Consider the following 25470-nt stretch of genomic DNA (forward strand, 5'->3'; position numbering starts at 1 on the left):
AAATTTTAAACATTTTATAAGGCACTCTGGGCAAATTAACTACCTTTTTGTTATGTTTGTGGCTCTCTTTGTCCCATTGACTTCCGTTATAACGACAGTTTTTGATTGCAAATTCATGACAGCATATAATCATGCTTTCTTAATTGTTGCTGGTTTTCCCTGTTGAGAAGAGGTAAATTTACATTTTTTTACAGTTGAAGTGCAAAACAAGCTTAGTTTCTGGATAAAATATAATGGTTATATGAAGTATGTGTGTGTGGGCATGTGTGAGAGTGTAAGAGAGACCTTTGCACACTTACCTTGATATGTTTGAGAAAATAAAATATAAGCAGCTCAGCTCTCAGAACATGTGCATGGACATGGACACTATAATTTGTGTTTTACTCCATAGACCTCCATATAAAAACCAGTAACTTTTTTTTGCACATACCTATCTAAAGGGTCAATGCTGCCAACTGATGATCAACATTAAAAATGAAAAGTTTGATCCCTTTCCAACAGTGAAAAACACCAACAATCAAGAATGCATGATTATTTGGTGTCAAGGTTTTGCAATCAAAAAATGTCATTATAATGGAAGTCAAATGGGGCAAAAACAGCCATCAATATAATGAAAGGGTAGTCAATTTGAAGAGTACACAAAGGTTGGGGGGTGTAGTGGTACATACATTTGTTTTGAAGTAACGTTGTTACATTTGGTACTGCCTTTTTTAATTAAACTAGATTTAATTTCACTCTGCCGTAAAATAAATGTAATAATAGTTTCAGCAAATGGCAAGGCAAGGCAAGTTTATTTATATAGCACTTTTCATACACAGTGGCAATTCAAAGTGCTTTACATAAACAGGAATAAAAGATACAAAGAAAAATAAAAATGAATAATAAAAATGATTAAAAACAGATTAAATGTGTTAAAACAGGTTATAAAACAATGAAAAGGAAGAGAAAAACATAATAGTGCAATCTGTCAGACGTAGCACAGTGCTCATTCAGTAAAGGCACAGCTAAACAGATGTGTTTTCAGTCTTGATTTGAATGTACCTAATGTTGGAGCACATCTGATCATTTCTGGAAGCTGATTCCAGCAGCAAGGGGCGTTGTTGCAAATGCTGCTAAAGAGGAAGCCCTATTACTTGCACATTACTAAATGAATTAAAATGCTTACAATTATTAATTAACAGACCCCACAATATATTACAATAAATTATTATTTACTTAAAAATCAACTCTCAATTTAAAAAATGCATGATCACATGTAAATTGCACATTAGAGAGCATTTACGTTTTACATAATTATTGTACATCTAGTTTACGATTATTGGTTACACTTTAAAATAATGATCCGTTATAAGTAAATAGTAATGCATTTGCTAACATGAACATACAATGAACAATACATTTATTACAGTATTCATTCATCTTTCTTAATGTTAGTTAATGAAAATAATGTTGGTCATCGTTAGTTCTTGTTAACTCACTGTGCTTTAACTAATGTTAACAAGCAAAAGTTTGGATTTTAATAATGCATTAGTAAATGCTGAACTATGATTAATAAATGCTGTGCAAGGCTGTTCATACTTACAGTAGTTCATTGTAGTAAATATATTAACTAACATTAACTAGAGGACCATTATTTTAAAGTGTTACCTAATTTTTGTTGTTGTTGAAATATAATAATTTACAAAGTGACTTTAATTACCTTGATTTTATGACTTTGCTAAAATCATAAGGTCTTCCTGTAGCTTAAAGGGAATAGAAAATAGAACATCTAGCTATGCCAAATATGTGGCGTTTATGCCTAGGGAAAGCAAAAGTCTTTGGATTTGAGACAAATGTAATTTTATATTGTTTACAAGCTCGACTGATTGAATGAATACATGAGATGTCCATTCATATTTATTTGCTGCTATTAATAAAGAAGTAATATACAGCAATCCATTACATCATATCACTTCAAACAGTGTCAAAACAACAATTATTGTTGCATATGCAGTGGTTTAAAAACACAGTATTTCTGGTTCACATGTGCTGAATCAAAATCGGTGTACATTTGTACCCCTATTTCAGATTAGCTTAAATCTTCATTTGTATATCACTAGTAGCTAAGGACTAATTGCCGGAAACCTCTTTTATCCAGGCCGGTCAAGGTGACATCAGCCATGCTGTTGGGCTCCTGACCACTCAGCCCCCAGAAGAGAAGCACATGCCTGAACAAACCACCACAGCCAATAATGAGAAGAACACCTCCAATGCACAGAACGGTGGGCTGAAAGCACACTATTAATACCAGATGACTTTCATGTCACCACAGTTTCCATAGTTATTTATATAGCAGTGGCATAGATAATAATATAAGGTTTATTTTATGCTCATGGAATTCTCCTGTCCTTGTTTATCTGGGCTTGTTTTTAGGACCTGCTAAAGATGATCTGCAGACCGCCATCGAGCTGAGCCTCCAGGAGTCACAGCAGGCCGAAGCAGAGCAGAGAGAGCTCCACAGGTTCAGTAAACTAATTCTGCTTATAGGCTTTTGCCACAAGATATATTTTTAAGTGCCAAAGTACTTTAAAGTTTTAAGTACCCTCAAAAGTGAAAGTGAGAATGAGCTTTTTCCAGCTTCGCATAGATGCATTAATCAAAGTGCATATACTGTACTGAGAATACAAAACAAAATCTATTTAAAGTAAATGCTGTTGTTGTTGTTGTTTTTACAGTGTGTTTCTCGGATATTACTGACAAAAAGAATGTTTCTAGATCTCTTAATCAGTATATTACAATAATTTCAAAAGAATCATGTGAAACTTGAAGACTATACAGTAGCAATGAGTTCTGAAATTCAGCTTTGCATCTTAGGAGCATGTTACATTTTAAAATATATTCTGATAGAAACAGTTATAACTTAGTATAATGTTCGGTAACACTTTAGTTTAGGTCACAGTTCATGGTATTAACTACTGTCTTATTAGTAGCATTAAGATATTAACTGTTCATTAGTAGTTATAAAGTGTCTTCTAATCTTTCTACATCCCAAATCCTACCCAAAACCTCCTTACTCCAAAGTCTAACCTTACTAACTATTAATAAACAGCTAATTAGTGGTTTATTAAGCTAGTAGTGTAAGTTAATCCTTTGTTAATACCGTGAATTGTGAAATAATCTAAAGTTTTACCTAATATTCATGTTAGAATTAGCAGCATCTGACAGAACAGAAATTATATTGTGTATTGTGTGTGTGTGTGTGTGTGTGCGTGTGTGTGTGTGTGTGTGTGTGTGTGTGTGTGTGTGTGCGCGTGTGTCTGTGTGTGTGTGCGTGTGTGTGTTCAAAAGCAACTGTGCAAATTAAGAGTTAAAAATACTTTCGAATACTGAATTTACACTAGATACTTAGTTTAAGACAAGTTTATTTATATAGCACATTTCATACACAGTGGCAATTCAAAGTGCTTTACATAAACAGGAATAAAAGAGACAAATATGAATAAAATAAAAACAAATAATATAAAAGCAGATGAAAACAGCGTAAAGACAGTTTTTCCATATTCCAAACACTGGTGTATCATATTTTCTCACTTTACTCTGGGACTTCCCCATTCTGTTAATCACCCCCCTCCCCCGTGGACTTTTTCAGTATCTATTAAATTTATTGGACGTCTCCAACAAATTTAGTTTCAGTGATTGGGGAAAATTGTAATCATTGTAATCATAATTATGTCCAAAAACTAAATTATTATAATTTTTTATGAATATTAAGAAAGAATGTTTCAAATATTAATAACTGCTTTCTTTAGTTTTTTTTTTATGAATGACAGTTTATTTATTAAATATACATTAACAAAAATAATTTTAAATGTTGATTAAATGTAATTTTTTAAAAGTTTGTATGAAGTACAGATTTTTTGGTAAATATACATTACCAAACATTGTTTTAAATGTTGATAAAATGTAATTTTATTTGTTTGTATGAAGTACAGTTCTTTATTAAATATACATAACCAAAAATTGTTTTAAATGATGATTATATGTAATTTTTTTATGTTTCTATGCATGATGTTAAATTCTTTTTATTGATCAGTCATAAACACGTTTTGTTTTACAGCAGTTAATGTTAATTATTTGTATCAATCAGTGTAATCAATTGCATCTGAAATCATTTATGATAACTTTTCACTGACAACAAGTAGAAGTTTAAACTCAACAAAACTTAAACCGAAGTTTTTTTCATACCCTCAAAATGTCTTTCTTCGATAATTCAGAGTTTCAAATACTAACCTATTTTTTCTGGCATAGAGGAAAAAGTATATTTTGTTAATCACGTGATGAGCGAGTATCATCTAAACCTCTTCCTGGAGAGCCATTAATGTCTTAAAGAGTTCAGCTTCAACTCTGAATTGAACACTCCTGAACCAGTTAACACTCATTAGAAATTGATATGCAAGCTAAACACTTCAGAACACTGGACCACCAGGAGCAAGTGTGGATGCTTCTACTCCTTGAATGCTTTTATTTGACTTTAGGAACCATGTCTTTGCTCTCTGTTGTGACTTCAGGGCTCTGGAGGTCAGCGCAGAGGAGAACGCGGCCCGTATAAAGAGGAAGAGGTGTGAGGGGTCTGGAGAGAGCTGCAGTCCTGCTGACTGGATCCGGCAGGAGGACTGTCCGGTGGGCATCCGAAATGTAGGAAACACCTGCTGGTTCAGTGCTGTCATTCAGGTGTGTGAAGATTTAATGCCAAATCATTATTCTTTATCAAAAATGTATTGTTTGTGCGTTTACGTAAGCAGGTCTAAGACAAAAAAAGGGTTTCTAATAACACAACAATTACGCTTAAAACAGCTTTATCGGTTTATTTGTATGTATTTATCTATCATATATATTTTTACCATGACTTACAGAAAAAAACAACATTCAGTGTGGCATACACCAAATAATATTGTCAGGCATATTCAGACAAAGAATCATTTGGTGAAATATGAAAGTTTGTATATAAGGATCAATCAACCTTTCTTTATATAGCACTTTACAACAACCAAGGCTGACCAAAGTGCTTTACACAAGTAAAAACAGATTATACAGCACAACTAAAAGCAGACAATGCAAACAACACAAGAAATATCAATAAAATACAACAAACTTTAAAATATAAAGAAGTGTCAGTGCTATGCATTAAAAGCTAATTTAAACAAGTGGATCTTAAGCTTGGCTTTAAAAAAATGGCAGGTCAGTGATGTTCGAAGCTAAGTAGGAAGGGTATTACAAAGTTAAGGACCTGCCACTTCAAAAGAGCGCTCACCCAACTGCTTGTATCTTGACTGAGGGACTTCAAGCAGAAGTTAGCCAGTAGATCGCAAAACTCTGCCGGGTTTGTGAATGGGCAAAATTTCGCATAAATAAGTAGGAACAGCAGCATTTTGCACAAGCTGAAAACGATGAAGACATGACTGGTTAACTCCAAAATAAAGAGCATTACAGTAGTCCAAACATGAACTAACGAAAGCATGGATGGCTTTCTCAAGATCAGCCTTGCTCAGGAAGGGCTTGACTTTAGTGAGAAGACGAAGCTGAAAACATTACATAAGAACCATAGTGTAGCCCCCAAAAATGGATTTATCGTATTTTGAAATCTTTGTACTTCACCACTATTCCTTACATCATTAGTTGTTTATTATTTATTTGTATTCAATTTATTGTAATCACTTACTCTTTTATATATTTTACAAAGAACAGGTTAGAACACTAATGAAATGTAATCATGAGTCCTGTACTTTCATTACATAGAATAATTCTAACAGATTTTTAACAAATACTAAAGCAAAAGCACTGCTATCTAACCTGTTACTATATAATTTGGCTGTGTTGTTTAAATTGAATCAGTGGTGCTGCTAATGACTGGACAATAGAGAAGATCAGGTTGAGTGTCTGTTTTCTTTTTTTCTTTCATTTCCTGACTGCAGAAGCTTGTCTGAGCAGTAATTTTATTATATCCATTCCAGGCTGAATTTAGTGAGGCTTCTCAGATGTCCGTGTTGAAATAGAAGCCTCCGCTGATATTGATAGATGTCTGAGCTAATTAAATAGAGCGTTGTTTTGATGATAAATAGAGGCCTGAACTCATAGAGTGAGTTTATGGGTCATAGATACTGTAAGCAACAAACAATCTTTTGTTGTTAATGCATAGGGAAATGTAGTGTTGCCATTTGAAAACCCAAATCTAAGCATCCCTACTACAAATAATCCACCGGATAGTTCACAAAATATGCAGCTTTTTTTTTATACATTTAACAAAAGTAACATCACTCAATTTATACAATTTTAAACAATTTTTATTTTAAACCTTGTCATACAAATTGACAAAGGTTTCAATTTTCAGTTTAGCATAAAAATACAAGAATAATATATAAATTCATTCATTCATTTTCTTTTCGGCTCTGTCCCTTTATTAAGCTGGGGTCGCCACAGTGGAATGAACCACCAACTTATCCAGCATATGTTTTATGCAGCAGATGTTCTTCCAGCTGCAACCCATCACTGGGAAACAACCACACACACTCATACACTACAGACAGTTTAGCTTACCTACTGCACCACCACGCCCATATATAAACGCAATACACTTAATACATTTTAAAAGAAAATAATAATAATAATATTAAATAATACAGCAATGACATATTTGTCCAATCCAGGGATGCCCAAAGTTTTTCCAATAAACTTGATTGAGGGCTGTGGGTCGAATATATACCAAACCGTATATATTAAATTTGCCATGGGTACTTTTGAAATTTATTTTGTAAAATTTAAAAATAACTTTAAATTATATTTACTAATGCAGTAACATTTTTTACATTTTATAATGAACTTAATATTGTAAAACATAACCAATCCCATTTATAACAAAAGTTCAATGCTGAATACACTAGTCGAGCTTACTTTGATTTGCTCGCAGATGTCTTGTGCATCTGTCAAGTGACAGCATTTACATTTTAAAAGTCTGATTCACTTACAGTATTTAATTGAATCATTTAATTTCAGTTGGCTTTTTTTGTATCTTAGCAATGAAGCAAAGAAACAAAAGGTTACATTAATTTCGAGATGACGATCACTGTCAAAGGCATTCACCCCAACCACCTCCCCATCATTCTCCCTTTCTTTTCAGATGGGATGGTGGGCCAAATCAAAGGTTACCATTGGCCAACTTTGGCCATCGCTGGTTCAATTTATCTACTTTCAGTGTCATCCATTCACCAAAAGAGTCAACATCCAGACTCCAAAATACTTTCCAAATAGACCAATATATATATATATATATATATATATATATATATATATATATATATATATATATATATATATATATATATATATCAAAAAAGAGGTAATCTTTTCTAAGGCAAGGCAAGGCTTCCCCTTTATCCACGGAGATGCACCAGGACTGTCTTCTTTTGTCCAAAAACACGCAATTACATGTTTAGCTTCCAGCAAACACAAAATGAACAGCAATTGTCATTTACTCGTCGTTTCATTTACTGCTACAACATTTACTAAAACATTCATTTAAAATTATACGTTTTATTTAATGATATCAGATATCGTGCTGTTATTGAAATATACAAAGATTAATAAAAGCTATGAAATGTATTGTGCATTGTTAATTAATGTTAAAGCAATAATTTTAAGAAAGGAGACAAATAAAATAAAATGCAATACAATAAAAGAGGCTGTACTGTAAATTGTTAATTTTTAAAAATAAATAAACGCTATTATTTTACAAAGGTGCATTCAATTGATGTGACAGTAAATAAATACTTTTCAATTGCTTTAAAAAAAGTCCCATTGCAAATAAATCAATATAGGCTCATTCTGAAAACGTAGCCCTATATACGCTTCTGGAGATCTTGAATTATGTATCTAGAGTTTTTAGTTTGTATTTAGTTTGTCCGGTAGCTCGACATGTACATCGGTGGACTTGAGACACAGAGAGGAGTTGACCACGACAATGGGGTTCGAGTCCAGCGAAGAACGGTTCCAGAAAGCGGGAAAGACAAAAACAGAAGCCAAAAAATAAAATAAATATGTAAATAACAGGGTGAGAATGTGGTAAAATATGAAAACATAGTAAAAATCAGACGAGGGCTTTTCTTTTTCTGGATTGCTTTTTAAAAGTGTCGGTTGGGTTTAGGGAAGTGTGTGGGCGGGTCAATTGGTGCTTTTAAAAATACTATTGGTTGGGTTTAGGGAAGGAGGAGGGTGGGTCAGTCGATCGGTCAGTCAGTCATTCAGTCAGTCAAACAGTCAGTCAACAGCGGCCTCTGGTGGATTTACGCGAGAAGAGCAGGTGCGAATGGCACTCGCAAGAGAAATTTGAGGTCTCAAAAAGCATACACATCGGCCTCTGGTAGATTCGTGAAAACAAAAACTTGAAAAAAAAATTTGTACTTGCCGCTTTCCAGAAATGTATATAGAGGTTTTCAGAATGAGCCTGGGTTGAAATAAATGCTGTACTTGTCTATTTATCAAGGAATCTTGAAAAAAAGTATGATTTTATGACAAAAAAGTATGACAAAATTATTAAGCACCATAATAAAATACACATAAGTGTATTGGTCACATCCAACTATCGCTGTTATCAGTACTAAATTGGTCATGCATATGCTCAAAAAGTTCATTATAAATTTTTTTTTTTTTCATTTAATTTTCCTTCGGCTTAGTTCCTTTATTCATCAGGGGTCGCCGCAGCAGGATGAGCCGCCGACTTCTCCAGCATATGTTTTACACAGCCGATGTCCTTCCAGCTGCAACCCAGTACTGGAAAACATCCATACACACTCATTCACACATACGCTATGGCCTATTCACCTATAGCACATGTGTTTGGACTGTGGGGGAAACCGGAGCCACGCCAACACGAGGAGAACATGCAAACTCCACAGAGAAACGCTAACTGACTTAGCTGGGAATTGAAACATCGACGTTCTTGTTGTGAGGCGACAATGCTAACCACTGAGCCACTGTGTCGCCCCGACATTGTAGTTCCATTTCTATTTTAGAAAGGGTTTCTATTTCTGCAACGTCACAGCAGAACAACAGAATATACTACTGTGACAAAGATCACCTCAGGTACTGATTATGTGTTTTACTCACCGCTCACCGTTAAATGCTGCCAATGTGACTTTAAATACCGTTTTACGTGACATTTATTGCCATACTACTGAAAGCAGCAGTAGATAGTGCACCACAGAGCTTGAAAATAAAATAAATAGCTGACAGTTTGAAAATGAAAGCCAGAAATGTGATTCATCAGCCACTCAAAAGCTTACTGTTAAAGAAGTTTAATATGTATTAATTAGATTGGCATTTCATTATAAGTTATTACTTTTTAAATTCGTGAATGGTAAGTATTGCATACTTTTGTGAGCTTAATCTGCAACTGAAACTAAATTCTCTTGTTTGCAGTCTCTGTTCCACCTGCCAGTCTTTCGTAGGCTGGTTCTCAACTACTGTCTGTCTGAGCGTGTTCTGGAGAAATGCAAGAGTCATTCAGTGAGTAATGCTGAATATTGTTGGTATATTTATTACATGTTCGGTTAAAAAAAAAAAAATCAGACATTCACTACAAGCCTGTCTTGATGTCAGTATTGAAATATTTATGAATATGTGATTTACTCCACTGTGAGCTGATTATATTTGTGTTGCAGGAGAAAAGAAACATTGCCTTCATGCAGGAGTTGCGATGTTTGTTTGCTCTGATGGTCGGCTCCAACCGCAGGTTTGTCGACCCGTCTGCAGCAGTGGAGCTTCTCAGGGACGCGTTCAGAACCAGCGAGGCACAACAGGTACATCATTTGAATAATCTCATTCGCAGCTGTTCTGTCAGGGGCCACATTTAAAATGAAACAGTTGCAAATGATGTGCTAATTTAAGGTATCTTCAAATGTTTGCCTTTCGCAGCGGTTTATAAAGCTGAACATAAGAGCTGCTTCTTCTAGATAGGCGCCGTGCTGTATTCTTGGAAAACAGTGTTTATTTTAAGCTTGCTTATTCTAGGATGTCAGTGAATTCACACACAAGTTGCTTGACTGGCTGGAGGACGCCTTCCAGCTGGCTGCTAATGGAACGTAAGTTCATAAATCATAAATAATAATAGTCTGTTGCAGTGAGCTTGACTACATCTTGACGCTTGAAAAGATTTGTTAAACCCAGAGATTATACAAGCATTTTCCCTACACAAATTGACCTCATTGTTTAAGTAAAAAAGGAATAAGTATAATAATAGATCATATAAAAATGTATAAATATATGTGACTCTTGAACCTGAAAACATTATGTTGAATGGGTATATATTTATACATATATTGTATGGGTCAAAATTATTGGTAACACTTTAGTTTAGATAACAATTCATGGTATTAACAAACCAACACTGATAGCTTAATAAACTACTAATTAGCTGTTTATTACTATTTAGTAAAGTAGAAGTTGGGTTTAGGTTTTGGGTAAGATTAGGGATGCTAACAGCCAGGTAACAAGCCAGTAGTAAATTGCATGAATTGTGACCTAAACTAAAATATTACCAAAATATTGATTGTTCTTTTATGCCAAAAAATGATTAGGATTTTAAACAAAAAAGATCATGTTTGAGGAGGATATTTTGTGAATTTCCTAATGTGTATTGCTAAGACCTTAATTTGGAAATTTAGGTTATAAACTTAATCTTAATCTACAAAAAAAATAACACAAATATGACTGGCATTGTGGTTCAGGGTCACATATTATATTATATTATATTATATTATATTATATTATATTATATTATATTATATTATATTATATTATATTATATTATATTATATTATATTATATTATATTAATTTATATTATATTATATTATATTATATTATATTATATTATATTATATTATATTATATTATATTATATTATATTATATTATATTATATTATATTCATTTATATATATTATATTATATTATATTATATTATATTATATTATATTATATTATATTATATTATATTATATTATATTATATTCATTTATATTATATTCATTTATATTATATTCATTTATATTATATTATTTTATATTATATTATATTATATTATATTCATTTATATTATATTATATTATATTATATTATATTAATTTATATTATATTATATTATATTATATTATATTATATTATATTAATATATTATATTATATTATATTATATTATATTATATTATATTAATTTATATTATATTATTTATATTATATTATATTCATTTATATTATATTATATTGTATTATATTATATTATATTATATTATATTATATTATAATATATTATATTATATTATATTATATTATATTATATTATATTATAGTATATTATATTATATTATATTATATTATATTATATTATATTATATTATATTATATTATAGTATATTATATTATATTATATTATATTATATTATATTATATTATATTATATTCATTTATATTATATTATATTATATTATATTATATTATATTATATTATATTATATTATATTATATTATATTATATTATAGTATAGTATATTATATTATATTATATTCATTTATATTATATTATATTATATTATATTATATTATATTATATTATAGTATATTATATTATATTATATTATATTATATTATAGTATAGTATAGTATATTATATTATATTATATTATATTCATTTATATTATATTATATTATATTATATTATATTATATTATATTATATTATATTATATTATATTATATTATATTATATTATATTATATTTTATATTTAAAAACATCTTGATGTTTTTATTCAAAATGAATTAAAACTGCATTTGTAATATCTGGCATGTTGCCCAAATATAATTTAATATATTTGCATATTAAATTTGTCAGGACAGTTGTGTTAACACAGCTCATTAAATTAACACACTAAATTGTTCGTCCTAATTATACTTCCATTAGTGTATACAAAGTCATGTTAACATTATATATTACATATATAAATAATCATAATTGATATTTATTTGTATTTTAGTGCATTGCATCATGCTACAAAATGATTTTGAAAAGCATTTAAAAAAACAGTGGGACTAGGACAAAGCTTTTTAATGGTTTGTTTAAAATCATTTCATTGCCATCTAACATGCATCATCTGCTTGCAACATTAAGAAAATGTGTTTGTTACCCTGAGGCAACATCTTGCTGTAGAGTGTTAATTAATAAATGGTAATGAGTGCAGCATTTGTTAAAGAATCATGAATAATTACCCTATGGTATATTTGGTTGCTAATGTACTTGCCAGGAATTTTTTTTCTTTTTTCTTTTTGGTCTCTGAAAATAAAACATGGCAGCTGTTATTTTCAGTAACCCAGAGGATAAACAAAACAACCCCATGGTCCAGCTGTTTTATGGCACATTTGTGGCTGAGAGGCTACATGAAGGTAAGAGAATGACATTTCTTCAGTAATTATTCTGTGTTTATCACCCTCATTATCATCGATATTTACATGCATGCAATTGTGTGCAGGAAAGATTGTGTCTAACATCGAGCAATTCGGACAATACCCTCTTCAAGTGAACGGCTTCAATAATTTAGATGAATGTTTGGAGGGTGCAATGGTTGAGGGAGAGATTGAGTCTCTTCATTCAGATCAGACACTCTCCTCCGGCCAAGAGGTCAGTTTTACCTTGTGCTACAGTTGTATGGACGTCATGGGTTTATTTATTAATGTGAAGTATGCACATGCTGCTATTATGTATTCAGGTTTGTGTCTTTGTTCACAGAGGTGGTTTTCCAAGCTGCCGCCAGTCTTGACCTTTGAGCTGTCCAGATTTGAGTTCAATCAGTCTTTGGGGCGTCCCGAAAAAATACACAAAAAACTGGAGTTTCCCCAAGTGATCTACATGGACAGGTTAGAAAAGCAAATCTTGTTGACAGGATCACTTGTTCAGTGTTTATTACTATAGCCTATTTATTTGTTTGTTTGTTTATGTTTTTATGTACATATGGATTTATGTACTGATGTATTTATCCTTTTCATTCACTTCTTAACATTGTCCAACATCATTACTACCGATTTATTTATTTTCATATTTATTATTTTGAGTCTACCTGTTGATCTGTTTTTAGATGGATGTTTATTTTATTTTACTTTACTTTACTTTACTTTACTTTACTTTACTTTACTTTACTTTACTTTACTTTACTTTACTTTACTTTACTTTCTTTTTTATTGTTTCTTTTCTTTTATTTATTTGCTTTTTTAAATTTATTTATTTGATTTATTAATTTATTTGCTTATTTACCTTTTAGTAACAGACTTATTTATTTATTTTATTTTATTTACCTTTAGTAGCAGACTTATATATTTTATTTATTTATTTGCTTATTTATTTATTTATTTATTTATTCATTTATTTGCTTGTTTAACTTTAGTAGCAGACTCATTTATTTATTTATTTAATTTATTTTATTTCATTTACCTTTAGTTACAGACTTATATATTTTATTTATTCATTTATTTGCTTATTTATTTATTTGCTTATTTATTTATTTGCCTGTTTACCTTTAGATAGCAGACTCATTTATTTATTTATTTATTTATTTATTTATTTATTTAGTTAGTTAGTTAGTTAGTTAGTTAGTTAGTTAGTTAGTTAGTTTTTCTCTGTTCTCTGTTTTATTGTCTCAGTAGATTGATAAATTGATCTATTTGTTTTGCAGTGTCACTTACTCAAAGTGTACAATTATAATACCAAAGCTTGATTGACTGAGTAGTTTTATTATCTAGATATTTATTTTATATAGTAAGTCTATGTGAAAATCTAGCTGTCTCCTTTTGTTTATCTGTTTACCCTCTCTCTCTCTCCCTCTCTCTCTCTCTCTCTTTCTCTCTCTCTTTCTCTCTCTCTCTCTAAAAAAAACAGTAGTACTCTAGCACTAGATTCTCAAAGCACAAACAAGTTACTTTGTATAACTAGCACTTCTTGTGTGCATTGCCACTTCTTGTTGAATCGCTGTAAACCTCCTCAGTTTTAAGTCTCTTAGGACAAAAGCGTCTGCTAAATGACTAAATGGAAATGGAAATAAACAGTTGAAGTCAGAATTATTAGCCCCCCAGTTAATTTTTTTCTTTTTTAAATATTTCCCAAATGATGTTTAACAGAGCAAGAACATTTTCACAGCATGTCTAATAATGTTCTTCTGGAGAAAGTCTTATATGTTTTTTTTCAACTTGCATAAAAGCAGTTTTTAAAAAACGTTTTAAGGTCAAAATTATTAGCCCCTATAAGCTATATATTTATGATAGTCTACAGAACAAACCATCGTTATACAATAACTTTCCTATTTACTCTAACCTGCATAGTTAACCTAATTAACCTAGTTAAGCCTTTAAATGTCACTTTAAGCTGTAAAGAAGTGTCTTGAAAAATATCTAGTCAAATATTATTTACTGTCATCATGACAAAGATAAAATAAACTAGTTATTAGAGATGAGTTATTAAAACTATTATGTTTAGAAATGGGTTAAAAAAATCTTCTCTTTGTTAAACAGAAATTGGGGGAAAAAATAAACAGGGGATAATAATAATAATTCAGGGGAGCTAATAATTCTGACTTCAACTGAATCTGTTTATCACTTTGATTTACTCAGTCTTTACTTGTTCCAAACCTGTTAGATTGTCTCTCTTCTGTTGAACAGAAATAAGATATTTTGAAGAAAGCAAGGAACCTATATTATATATTATATTTGTTTTTTCCACTATGGAAGCCAACGGTTATATTCAATGGAGTTTTCCACTTTCTTTCATATATATATTTTTAGTGTTCAACAGAAGTGAGAACATCAAAAAGGTTTGGAACCATGTTTAGGTAAGTAACTAGTGAGTAAATTGTAATTTTTGGGTGAACTATTCCTTTAAGAGCCTTCAGTTCAGTGGTAAATAGAAGTTCTCTACATTTTGTGTGTAGATACCTCCACAAAAATGTCAATCAGACCCACGGCAGGAGAGGAGAGGTGAAGAGACTCAAGGACCAGTTAACACTTCTACAGCAGAAGCTTGAGGGGTATGTTTATTCCTGTCAATATCATGAGTAATCTTTAAATATTCCTTTCCCTGGTTTAAAATATACCTTTCTTTTTGAAAGATATAAAAACTACGGCTCAGGGCCAGCCAAATACCCTTTGGCAGACATGCTGCAGTATGTCCTAGAGTTTGCCACCACAAAACCCTCAAATCCAGCTTCACCAGTACCTACAAACCCTCCTATAAACACAGATCCCAGCTCAGGTGACAGCAGGCAAGACCCACTTTCCTCAGCTCTAATTCGTCAGCGGATAAACTGTGCCCATTGTTTGTTTTCTCCTCTGTGTTTGTCCGCCTCTAAATGTTTAATTTCTTGTTGTAGTCAAACAGAAGCAGATGATGCCGGCTCGTCAGATGGTTCGGGCTGCCCGCCGACAGCGACGCAGAGAACGCCCATCCACAAGCCTTTTACTCAGTGCAGACCCCCTATGGAGGTGCCAGTGCAGCCGGCGCCACACAGCGTGAGCGAGGAGGAGCTGCACTTCATCAGGAGCTGCTTACAGCGCTGGAGAGCTGAAGTGGAGAACACTATAAGTGGTAGATCCCTCACCGAGTCAAGGATGCTTTTCTTACCAATACGCTTCCATAAGGTTTTTTTAAATGAATGCATACAGTGCATCCAGAAATATTCATAGCTCTTCACTTTTTCCACATTTTTTATGTTACAGCCTTATTCTGTGGTCAAAAAGTGGTCAAAATTATTAGCCCTGATTCTTTTTCTTTTTTCTTTTTTTTCTTTCCCAAACGATGATTAACAGCGCACAGAATTTTTCACAGTATTTCCTTAAATGTTTATTTCTTCATAAAAAAGTCTAATTTATTTGGACTTTAAAAGAATAAAAAGAATAAAGTAAAAGCAGTTTTTATTTTTTTTTACTTTTTAAAGACATTTTATGGTCAACATTATTAGACCTCTTAAGCAATATCTTTTAAATTGTCTACAAAACAAACCACTGTTTATTTATTTAGTTTATTATTATTTAATCATGTAATGACTTGTCTAAATACCTTAACTTGCCTCCACTGTTAAAAAAAAACTCTGTTGAAGGTTGACTCTGACTTCAGGACATGTTTGAGTTGACTCAACTTTCAACCCAATTACTTCACTTGACTTGATTTAAGTTGAGTAAACTCAAAAATGCTGAAGTTTGTTGCCTTAAAAGTTGTAAAATTTGCTGTAGTCAACCTAATTAACCTTGTCCAGCCTTTAACCTGTTAGCCAGCACTCACTTTTGGGGATTTGCACCTTCCTAATTTTAAATAACAGTTCTTGACCCCAGTAAGCTACAAACACAAATTAGGTATCATTGGAAAGAAGAAACTTTGGGCTTTTGGGCTTGGTATACTGTATATGCTCAAAAATATTAAAAGTTATACATTATGAAGTCATGAGAAAAAAAAACTTTAAGCTAAATACTAGCATCTTGAAAAATATGCTGTACTGTTTTTATATCAAAGATAAAATAAATAATTTATTAGAAATTAGTTTTTAACACTATTGTGTTTAGAAATGTGTTTAAAAAAATATTTTTGTTAAACAGAAATTGGAAAAAAAATATACAGTGGGGCTAGTAATTCTGACTGTGTGATAAATTCTAGAGACCTGCCTCCTTTCTAGAAGTTCATGACAGCATAATTATGAATATGGCAATTTGCGTACTATATACTATGCAATAAGCAATATGTCAATAAGTAATAAGTAATAAGTCCTTTACCTTTTACCTTTAGTCATTTAGCAGATGTTTTTATCCAAAGTGACTTACTGTACATTGAGGAAAGCTTTTGGTAACACTTTACGGTAATGTTTCAGTAGTTGAAATGTTTCCAAACGGCTCCTAAAATAAACCAGGTCACACTTTACAAAAAGGTTTTATTATTTAATGTTAGTTAATGTCAGGGGCATAACAACCGGAGGGAGACGGGGGGATACGTCCCACTCACTTTTAGAGACAGACCATTTAGAAACAGATGATTAATAATTATATGAACGTAAACTGAATTTCATACAGCTCATACAGCACACTTTTAAAATGTCCATTACGTCCCTGGTTAATGTATTTGATAGCATGAACTAATAATGAACAAAATTGTACAGCATTTATTAGTCACAGTTCAACATTTACTAATGCATTATTAAAATCCCAATTCATGCCTGTTAACATTATTTAATGAACTGTGATTTAACATGAACCAACAATGAATTATTAACAAAGATGAATAAATACCTTCATAAAATATATATATATATATATATATATATATATATATATATATATATATATATATATATATATATATATATATATATTGTATGATTATAATTGAATTATTATGCATTTTTAATAATAAATGTGGTACAAAAACTACTTGACCTAAATGTTAGATGATAGCGTATATAACATGCAGTAAAAAAAATATCAAATGTTTGATGAAATATTTACAACATTCATAAGATTATTGGTGAAAATGATAGGTCTAAAATAACTGAATCACTCACAGTGCTCAGCATAATACATACACCCCATTTTAAAAATGAATGTTTTTATCCATTTCTCAGTGAATATAGGAAATGTGTTTTGGTGCATTTAAACAAAACATTTATTAAACAGATATACATTTGTTCAAACAATATTTTAGTCACCAAACATATTTATAAATTGAAAGATAAAACAATTAAATTAAAGCAAACCTACAAAATTTCAACTAAATTTTTCCATTTTTTTGCTTCTTTTAATTTTTGCCCTTTTTAAATTTTTATTTAATATTTTTCTATAACACATAAATTTGGGTGTACTTAGATTTTGTTATCGTAAGTTATTTTGTTAGATAAGCTTCAGATTTGGCTTCACTACTGACTAATCTACTGTACTGTATATGGACAAATATAATATTGTATAGCTTTCTATTAAAAATATGAATTTAAAAGATAGATTTGTGTGGGGTGTATTGATATATGCTGAGCACTGTACATACAATGTAAAGCAGGTTTTACAGAGAAACTTTACATTAATGGCCGGACTGTTTTACACACATACCATAAATAATAAGAGTATTTACTTTTATAACAGTTAACATAAACATTTAAAACAATATAGTTATATTGCATGTGTCTTTTACCTTATGTAACTGTAATCATGCTATTTGCATTTTAATGGCCCATCTGGCACACTTTATATCCACGTATAAAACAATCGTATACAAATCAAATCGCATAGTAATGAAACACCAGAGCCTTTATTTTACTCAAACTAATTTGATGTGCAGTGACACAGGATATGTACCCGTGCTGCTTGAAGTTCATTTCAAAGTGACAAAATGGTCAAATGGAACATACCTAGAGTTACAAATAAAATTATTAGGTTTTTAAAAATATGTTGTTAGCTCACAAATGCAAAATGTGCCCCCCAAAAAATCAGTTCCTAATAAACAGCATTGTTACTCAGATCAGTCTGTGTTATCAAGTTTTTAGCAGTTGTTACTGGGGTATAATACACCGAAGAATGCTACAACTGACCAATCAGAATCAAGCAAGTTCCAGAGAGATATGTATATTCATGTTTCCAGAATATTGTGTCACCTGTATTGACATCAATTGTCAGTTAAATCTCCTATGCATTTTACATTCTTGTTGCTAGCCAGTAGACATCAAGGTCAGCCCACTAGGATCTAAATCCGAGCTATAATGTGCATTTTAACTTTTTTCAGTTCTGAAGGCCATCGTTATTCACAAGCGGTTATCCTAATGCGTTAGTGACTGTATCAGGATCCAGGCCTCAGGCGCAGTATATTGATCTGTGTTTCCTCTCTGTGTGCAGAGCTGAAAGCCAGCATTGACAAGGTCAGCCAGGCCCTGGAGGGCATGTACTCAGATAACAGTCTGTGTCAGGTAAAGTCTATATCCTCAACACTCGCTGCTACTTTTATATTGACTGAGCCGTTTCAAGAAATTTGCATGACTCTTATTTGATGCTCCCAGGTGCCCTATAGACTGCACGCTGTGCTTGTCCACGAAGGACAGGCCTCCGCTGGACATTACTGGGCCTATATTTATGATCACGCTCAAAGACGCTGGCTGAAGTATAATGATGTAATGGTGGCGGAGTCGACCTGGGAAGAGCTTGTTCGAGACTCATACGGTGGCATGACCAACGCCAGCGCCTACTGCCTCATGTACATCAATGACAATCTGCCGTACCTCATAGCAGGTACTTTCCCCTTCTGCCTCTCACATTTCACAGCTGGGCTCAGATTTTGCTGAAGGAGACAGGCAGATCACACATTTGATTTAAGGCACTGGTGTTAGATCTGATTTCTTTCATAAATTAATGTTGATAGCTTTGTTGGCACACAGTATTTGTCAAGCTGTGAGCATCAAAAACTGTTTCTGGTGGTTTTTGTTTTCATTAGTTGCTCTTATACGCTATAAAAAAGACTGGGATCCACACAATTCCTTCATGTTGTCCCAACAGAAATAGATTAAGTTAACGTAGCTGTTTTTTTTTTTACAAATTTAAGTGGATTGAACATAAGACAATTAAGTTGTCTCCAAAAAACCTCTCCAAAAAGCTCATTTTATATTCCGTTGAAGTCAGAATTGTTAGCCCCCCTGAATTATTAGCCCCCCTGTTTATTTTTTCCCCAATTTTTGTTTAACGGTGAGAAGATTTAGTTAGAACATAATAGTTTTACTAACTCATAATTTATTTGATCTTTGCCATGATGACAGTAAATAATATTTGACTAGATATTTTTCAAGACACTAGTATTTAGCTTAAAGTGACATTTAAAGGCTTAACTAGGTTAATTAGGTTAACTAGGCAGGTTTGGGTAATTCGACAGATCATTGTATATCGATGCTTTGTTCTGTAAACTATAGACAAAAATATAGCTTAAAGAGGCTAATAATTTTGACCTTAAAATAGTTAAAGTAATAATAGTTAAAATTAAAACAAGTTAATAGTGCTTTTATTTAAAATAGTATTATTTTTAATAAGCTTCAAATGTAGATTTTGTTTAGGTTTTAGTCTGAAACAATCATTCGAATAATTGGTGAAGCTACCGATGAAGTACCATCCTGAAGTTACATACACTGAGGTTTTATGAAGGACAACAACCATCTGTGCAAAAATCTGAACATTATTTATAAACTTTACCTTTAATTCTGAGTGTCAACAAACAGTTCTGAGCATTGTTCAAGACATCCTGGAGTGTGACCTTCCTGGTGCATAATGATCAGATTCTTGCACAAACTTATTGTTTTGCTACATGAGACCTCAGTGTGTTGTCACAGGCATTCATTTTGCTTTATATGTACCCTTTTTATATAATTTCAGCTAAAAATATTTGTTTAGTGTTATACTGAACATCACCTACATTCTGAATAGTCATAGGGTGTTATTTAACTGCACATTTTATTATCCAGGTATACAATAGCTTTAGTTATGCTCTCGAGGGATGTCCAGATCCGATCACGTGATCAGAAATTAGGCCCGATCACGCGGTTTCAGTCTTAATCGAAATCCAACGTTACCTCCCGATTAGCACTCGAATATATATGAATATATTTCTCATTATTTTATAACACATCTATAGTTATGCAGTGGCACAGAGTTAGTCCTCTTTCTTGACTTCACACAGAAATAGCAACACATGCGGCATGACATCACTTTGTTGCAGAGATGCTATTGGTTAAATGCCGACAAAGTAGAACACGGAAGCAGCTTGGAAAGTGTGAGTCGGTCTGGACGTATTATAAAGTTGATGACGACAACATTGCCATTGCCATTTAACACAACAAACCTTATAAAACACCTCAAAAACAAACGTAAAGCCTCGATTTGAAATGCAGTCTCGTCACTATTCCACCGAGAAGGCTCTGCCAGCCCTTTATAACAAGATTTCTGACAAACTACTTGTTCTCTTATAAGATGTAACCCCTGTTTCGTTCACCAAAGACATATGGAGTTCGTCCGTAGCTTTCATGTCTTCACTAAGCCTTACTGCACATTGGATTGACTCCATCCTGGATCTGTTTCTTCACTCTTCTTTTTTTTATGTATTATTGTGTAATATAGAAGTATCGAACCGGGTTTCGGTATGAGTAGATACTCAAAATCAAATGACTTAGACTCAAAAAGCTCTCTGACCAATATGTAGGGCCAATATCTGTGGACAAATGCGGGATGATTTTGGGAGCATAGTAAAAACCTTTAACTTTTTAACTGCAAGGTTAAAATGCAAGGTTTACAGTGCAAATGCAATTAGATCCACTTGTCTACCTACTAAAAAACAGAAAAGATTACTTTACAAACTGTACTGTAAAGAAATAACCATGTAAACATTTGCATATTAATCAGTCATATCGCTGAAACTATTATAAAAACTGAATAAATATATATTTATACACATTTACATAAATAAATTAAATGACAGCCATGTGTGTATGGTCTATCCTGTTTGCATGTCTGTACTGCACTTCAATAATGCGATTAAAATAAAAATTCTTCAGATTTTTCAAGTGAAATTTCAATTTGATTTGTGCTTACTACAATTATGACTTTAGTCTGATTGAGGTAATCAAAAATCTCTGTTTACATGGTAGATTCTTAATCAGAGTATTGTATTAATCTTGAACTGAATTCTGAATGATGGGCTAATGCACAGATTTAATGTGGCTCTAGCAATATGTAACCAATGTATTGTCAGTAATCATTACTTTTTCATTGTTCCTTATAAATGCCAGAGGACACAGACGTTGAAACCGGGCAGGTTCTGAAAGGAATGGACTCCCTCCCGTCAGTCCTGAGGCGTTACGTTCGGGAAGACAACCGCTGGTTCCAGCAGGAGCTGAGAGAATGGGAAGAGCAGTTTTGTCAGGCCCAACGGGACGAAACACCAGTGCAAACAAACACATCCACCAGCACAGAGCAACCCATCCCAGAGGAGCCACAAAACCCAGAGCCAGAACCAACTCAAGAACAAACCAATGAAGACACTGAAGAACCACCAGCAGATTCGACACCAGCACCTGTCCAAGAATCCGAAGGTCAGGACATTTCTGCTTTTAAAGGTCAGATGTTTTGCTGGTGTATTTTCAATACCTTTTTTTTTCCAGAGCCCACAGTCAATCCTCTCAACCCGATATCACCAGAGACCAGTGAGAATGAGGAGCAGATCACTGCGAGCCAAACTCAGGATCAGCCAGAGGAAGAGAAGCCAGATCAGAGTCAGGTGAGGGTGCTGAAGCGATATTTGAGACAAGCAAAAAATAGGCCACATATACAGCAGTGTAGTCTGCATGTACAGTATATATGGGTCACAGCTCTCTACCTAGACATTAACTGCAAAAAACGTACAAAAACACACAACTCGAATGCATATAAATACAAAGTTCTGTCGTGAAACTCTGTGGGTGTGCATGCAGATTGGCCACATCTAAACTTCTCCTGCGTCATTAACTGCATGGCCCAGGATTTTGGTTGCTGTCGCAGCCAATGGGCTTGCTCCTCAACATTGGAAATTCCTCAGTGTGGTTTACGCTAGCAATGAGCAGCATGTTTTTCAGATGACGGCCATCTGAAATCATCACAACAAGGCAAACAACTAAAAGATAAGTGGGCTATAAAACAAAATGCCATTTGCAAAACTTGTTCAGAAGCAAGCTACAACACATATATTTGTTAAATCAAATCACCACTACGGTTCTTCTTATTTTTAATACTCTTTATTTTCTCCAACTCGTATCTCCCACAAAAACAGACAGGGATCTTTATATACCCCAAAAGGCCCTCACTAGCACACATGCATGCGCAGCTCATAAAACATAACTTAACAACATTTACCAAGTGTTTCAACAAGGTTATAAACACAGATGAATGCCATGGTCAGTACACAATCTCGGTACTTGCTCTGCGATAATAATCAAGCAGCAGCAGCGTAGCAGGCCTATTGCGCCAAGACCAAACACATCAACATTGCTATATACGTATTTATTTATTCATTCATTCATTCATTTTCTTTTCTGCTAAGTCCCTTTATTAATCAGGGCTTGTCACAGCAGAATGTACCACTAACTTATCCAGCATATGTTTTACGCAGCGGATACCCATCCAGCTGCAACCCAACACTGGGAAACATACATATTTATTACCATGCTAAATCTTTCAGTGGGTGGTTCATTCCACTGTGGCAACCCCAGATTAATAAAGGGACTAAGCCGAAAAGACAAAACAGAAATAATGCAATGCAAATAAAAAGTATTTGAATGTATCGGTGGAACTTGGTGTACTGCTTCAAACTGTTCAATTTAATTTGATATACTTTATTTCTTACTAACATTTTCATAATTTTTTATATAATCATAGTTACAGAAATTCATAAATTATTAATTTTACTTATTACTAGTTATTTTACTTATTAATAATTAATCATTTTACTTATTAATAATATTTTTGGTATTATAATTTTTTTTTTGTTTATTTATTTGTCTTGTTAAATATGATATTCATTTTCACCATGAATTAATTTGTTATTCATACTTTTAACTTTTTCTATTTACATATTTTGGGTGTAAGCATTCCAAAATACATAATATATTACATAAAAACATTATACATTATTATATTACAAAAAATATTGCTACATAAAACAGCATGAGGCTGCACAGTGGCGCACTGGGTAGCACGTTTGCCTCACTGCAAGAGGGTCACTGATTCGAGCCTCGACTGAGTCAGTTGGCGTTTCTTTGTGGAGTGCTTATGTTCTCCCCATGTTCGTGTGGGTTTCCTAAGGGTGCTCCGGTTTCCCCCACAGTCCAAAGACATGGGTAAGCTAAATTGTCCGTAGTGTTTGTGTGTTTCCCAGTGATGGGTTGCTGCTGGAAGGGTCTCCGCTGCGTAAAACATATACTGTTTAAGTTGGCGGTTCATTCCGCTGTGGTGACCCCAGATTAATATTAATAAGGGACAAAGCTGAAAAGCAAATGAATGAATGAAAATAGAAGGAATTAGTACACATAACCCTCATTTTTTTACAAAAACATTTCAAAGTACATCATTGAGTTATTTGATAATCTGATATGTATTTACAAAGATTTTGGTAAACAAAATATGCATTTTCCCCATTAAGTAAAGTGCAATTCAGAATTTTTAACTTCATTTTTTGGTCATGAATTTTCCAGAATTTTAGTGCATTACAGTAAAATTATGTGTATTAAATTAAAAATCATTATAACTTCAACTATATATCATTAAGAAACTTAATTATACAATAGCAGTTTACTTTATATTCTTTTTTTATACATATTTTTTATGCATATTGCATATTCATTGTCAGTTTCATGTTTTCATCAATTCACTATCAATCCAGTATAATATACACATGACTATAATGCTGCTATGAAATGAAAGAGAAAGATCTATTTGCATTTGTCACTACGGACTTGTTTGTTTGCATTTACTGTTGAATGTTTTGACTGTTGTGTCGCAAAGCTCTGCTATTTTGTAAGAGGACACGTTTTGAAAGTGAATATGGGGATAAAGTTCATGGGAATCAGAGAGGCGTCCAGCATTCCTCAGTGTTTCTGGCTCGTGTGTCATGCATGGTTGTCGGGGACAGTGTGTCAGAAAAGAGCTTTAAATAGAGCCTGAGCTCTGTGTTTCCTACATGACCATCAAAACCAACTGGATTCCTGTCTTTCCTCAGTCGTTAAATGATCCTGATGCCTCAATCAACAGGCTATTATTTAAGCGCTCTCTGTTCTTGTTGCCTAGTCTTTAGTGTCAGTAGCCTTGGATATTATTGACTTGGAGTTTCAGTCAATTCTGTATTTACGATGGAGGATTTATTCTTCTGCTCTTTCTGTCTTTGACTTGTTGATTTTATCGATGATCCTGATTTATTTCTTTGCTGTCACTGCATGATCTGTTTGCTTGAAATTAATGGTAGAAATAGGACCTCTAGTGGTCACTATCTCACACTGCATTCAACTGTGTCTTCATGAGAAAATAAAGGCGGTTGCTAATATTTTTCTACATTGTATATTATAAATAGTCATGCTAAAAATATCTTGAATTTTAAATCTGTGACAGTGGTTGTATGATAAACTGTTTGTTTTCACTAAGCACCATTGTAATTTATGAATCAGTGATACATTATTGTAGTTTTGTAAAATGTTTAGTTCGATTTTGTTTGTATATTTTCTTATTTAATATATTTTTTTGTCATTTTGTGTTTTATTATATTATTATTATAGTTTTATTTATTTGCATTCATTTATTTATTTACAGTTATTTAAATATTTTATTTTATAATATATAATATTATAATAGTTTGATTAAAGATTTAGTAATTCTGTTGAA

At 32.4% G+C, this 25470-nt stretch overlaps 1 protein-coding gene across 1 annotated transcript in view; it reads left to right on the top strand.

Annotated features, from left to right (window-relative positions):
- The window catches only part of usp28 (ubiquitin specific peptidase 28), a 41387-nt gene that overhangs the window by 1748 nt on the left and 14169 nt on the right, over window positions 1-25470 (top strand). The window contains exons 3-18 of the mRNA XM_056445972.1: window positions 2138-2261; window positions 2413-2500; window positions 4548-4710; window positions 9451-9537; window positions 9693-9830; window positions 10042-10112; window positions 12389-12465; window positions 12552-12700; window positions 12809-12936; window positions 14997-15092; window positions 15174-15326; window positions 15435-15649; window positions 18928-18998; window positions 19089-19317; window positions 21855-22157; window positions 22227-22342. Of these exons, the coding sequence (XP_056301947.1) occupies window positions 2138-2261; window positions 2413-2500; window positions 4548-4710; window positions 9451-9537; window positions 9693-9830; window positions 10042-10112; window positions 12389-12465; window positions 12552-12700; window positions 12809-12936; window positions 14997-15092; window positions 15174-15326; window positions 15435-15649; window positions 18928-18998; window positions 19089-19317; window positions 21855-22157; window positions 22227-22342 (2208 nt within the window). The remainder of the gene's footprint in view (window positions 1-2137; window positions 2262-2412; window positions 2501-4547; window positions 4711-9450; window positions 9538-9692; window positions 9831-10041; window positions 10113-12388; window positions 12466-12551; window positions 12701-12808; window positions 12937-14996; window positions 15093-15173; window positions 15327-15434; window positions 15650-18927; window positions 18999-19088; window positions 19318-21854; window positions 22158-22226; window positions 22343-25470) is intronic.

Source organism: Danio aesculapii, chromosome 21, assembly GCF_903798145.1.
Source record: "Danio aesculapii chromosome 21, fDanAes4.1, whole genome shotgun sequence".
Classification (NCBI taxonomy): Eukaryota; Metazoa; Chordata; class Actinopteri; order Cypriniformes; family Danionidae; genus Danio; species Danio aesculapii.